Source organism: Trifolium pratense, linkage group LG4 (assembly GCF_020283565.1).
Source record: "Trifolium pratense cultivar HEN17-A07 linkage group LG4, ARS_RC_1.1, whole genome shotgun sequence".
NCBI lineage: Eukaryota > Viridiplantae > Streptophyta > Magnoliopsida > Fabales > Fabaceae > Trifolium > Trifolium pratense.
The window spans coordinates 3,491,534-3,494,525 of NC_060062.1; the positions used below are offsets into that span (position 1 = coordinate 3,491,534).

General features: G+C 35.9%; 1 protein-coding gene across 1 annotated transcript; it reads left to right on the forward strand.

Moving 5' to 3' along the window:
- Nucleotides 1-459: 459 nt before the first annotated feature.
- LOC123924605 (serine carboxypeptidase-like 50) lies at nt 460-2,324 on the forward strand. Its single transcript, XM_045977552.1, has one exon. The coding sequence runs from the start codon at nt 561-563 to the stop codon at nt 1,932-1,934; it is 1,374 nt and encodes a 457-aa protein (XP_045833508.1). The 5' UTR covers nt 460-560; the 3' UTR covers nt 1,935-2,324.
- The last annotated feature ends 668 nt before the right edge of the window (nt 2,325-2,992 follow it).

Genomic DNA, 2,992 nt, shown 5'->3' on the forward strand with positions numbered 1-2,992 from the left:
TCCCAAATTATAAGGGAAAAAATGCCATTTTTTTGTCTCAAATTATAAGAGAAAAAATCATTTTCAAGAATGTTTTTTCCTTATTTTCATAAAATTAAATGCAAATTGCATTTAATTTCTTCTCTCTCTCATTTTCTCAATAAACAACAACCAATAAAAATTATTTTTACATCTTCCCATACAACTTATTCCAAGGAAAACCCACAAAATCATACTTCAAATTCTCATATTTTACTTTTTCTTAATAAGTGTGATTTTTTTATTTTCCCTTATAATTTGGGACGGAGGGAGTATATTGTGATTCAACATCAAACATGCACAACTAATAGTAGGGTGACACTGCAATCCAACCTCAGTGCAGAAAATACTTTAGGGATCAAAAGTTGTTGAAAATTTTTAAAGGACTAAAAATGAAATTTAAAATATTTATAGGGACAAACATATTTAACAATTTTTATTTATAATAAAATAATGTTTCATATACTGCTGGAAGTCAACGGGGAGAGACAAGACACCCTCATGTGTGTTTCATATTTCTTGTCCTTTGTAGATTAGATTAGATGAAGATGAAGAAGAAAAACTCAAAAACCCTCTTCATCAATACACTCATTTTCTTCTCCTTAATACAATTTCAAACCTCACTCTCACTCTCAGATTCTTCAACATCATTTCCCAAAGAAGCACTTCCTACAAAATCAGGTTATCTACCAATAAGTCCTACATCAACTTCCTCAATTTTCTACACATTTTATGAAGCAAAAAACTCAACTTCACCTCTCTCACAAACACCACTTCTCATTTGGCTTCAAGGTGGCCCTGGTTGCTCTTCCATGGTTGGCAACTTCTATGAACTAGGACCATATCTTATCACCAATTCACTCACCCTTCAACCTAACCATGCTTCTTGGAATAGAATATTTGGCCTTCTTTTTCTAGATAATCCCATTGGAACTGGATTCAGTGTAGCATCTACCCTACAAGAGATTCCAACCGATCAAACCACGGTCGCGGAACATCTTTTCGCGGCTATAACAAGGTTTGTTAAACTTGATCCTGTTTTTAAACATCGTCCTATTTATATTACTGGTGAAAGTTATGCTGGAAAATATGTTCCTGCAATTGGTTACTATATTTTAGAGAAAAATGCTAAGTTGAAAGATTTTGAGAGAGTGAATTTAGCTGGTGTTGCAATTGGTAATGGTTTAACTGATCCTGTGACTCAAATGGTTACTCATGCTGATAATGCTTATTATGTTGGATTAATCAATGAGAGGCAAAAAAATGAGTTGGTAAAAGCTCAAGTTGAAGCTGTTGAGTTGGTAGAGAGAAGGAATTGGAGTGAAGCAACTGATGCGCGAAACCGTGTCTTGAATCTGTTGCAAAATATGACAGGGTTGGCTACTTTGTATGATTATTCGCGGAAAATTCCTTACGAAGACTATTTGGTTGCGAAGTTCTTGAATATTGATGAGGTGAGAAAGGCCTTAGGAGTGAATGTTGATGAATCGTTTGTTTACGAGAAATGCAGTCACGTAGTTGGGGCTGCATTGCATGCTGATTTGATGAAGAGTGTAAAGTATATGGTGGAGAAATTATTGAATGAGGGGATGAGGGTTTTGTTGTATCAAGGTCAGCGCGATTTGAGGGTCGGTGTGGTTCAAGTCGAGGCTTGGGTGAAGACTATGAAGTGGGAAGGGATAGTTGAGTATGTGAATGCTGAGAGGGAGATTTGGAAGGTAAATGGAGAGGTAGCTGGTTATGTACAAAAATGGAAGTCATTTACTAATGTTGTGGTTTTAGGAGGTGGACATCTTTTGCCTACTGACCAACCTTTGAATTCGCAAGCTATGATTGAAGATTGGGTTTTGGAAAAGGGTTTGTTTGGAAATGTGTTGTACTCAAATGTATCCACAAAATCTTTGTATGATGAGTGATGTCTAACAATTTGTGATTGTTGAGTATGGTTCATAGACAGAGAAGGTCGACAAGGGGCCGTGGGGGAGCCGAGCGAGCGTAGCAAGTGAGGCGAGACACACTTTGCCGAACTGCGTAACCAAGTAATCGTGTTCGTTGTTTGCTATTTGCATGTCCTATTTCTCTTTTGTTAATAGTTGCTGTTCTAACAGACGAAATTTTAAAGGTAATAAAAAGGTTTAAGTTTTGTTTCTTGTCAATAAAGACCTTGAGCGAAAACCACTAATAATAAGGACATTCCAATCATTGGAAAATTTACTCAACAATACCAGGGTTCTGAGTTTTGTTATAATCTGAATTTCATTCACAAGTTTATATTTCTATGTGATTTTTGTCAACTATGCATCACACTTTCTAATCTTGAAAATAACAAAGACTATAACCTGAATAACTTCTCTCTCAAGGGATTGGTATTCAGATTCTGACCAATATATTTGTGCATAATTGTCCAAAACTCTCGTTAACTATGACAAACTACTGTTGAGGACATGCTGCAGAGTTATAATCTTATAATTGCGGTACACGCTATATATTAATGCATTGTTTGGCCTTCTCATCAAGTTCATGATTCTTAGACTTTGTTATTTCAGACAGGGAAATTGATTTCTTTTACTGTTGTGACTTACTCAACATACGTGATTTCATAAAGAAAGAGAGTTTTGAAAAGGATCAATCGGAGTCAGGAAGCGAGATTTCTCTAAGTTAGCATTCTCTTCTTGTCTCTCTTCCATGATCCATCCTATATGTATATACCTCATCATAAAACTCCTTCCACTTTTAGCAGATTATGCAGATACTTCTAGTAGCAATTATTTGACCATTGCAGTGTTGAGGACATATAAGGACTTTGATGATATGGGTGATGCACAAATTGTTCTGCTTGCACAAGCAATAACAATGTATGAATGTATCAATGACTATTACATTTAAGCCATGGATTAGGAGCCGGAATTGTTAATTAAGACTTAAGCACGCGAGGAGAACTCAACCCAAAAGACTAATCCAATAGGTGGGAGAG

Coding starts and splice junctions, on each gene's coding strand:
- LOC123924605 (XM_045977552.1), top strand. CDS start 561: ATGAAGATGAAGAAGAAAAACTCAAAAACCCTCTTCATCAATACACTC.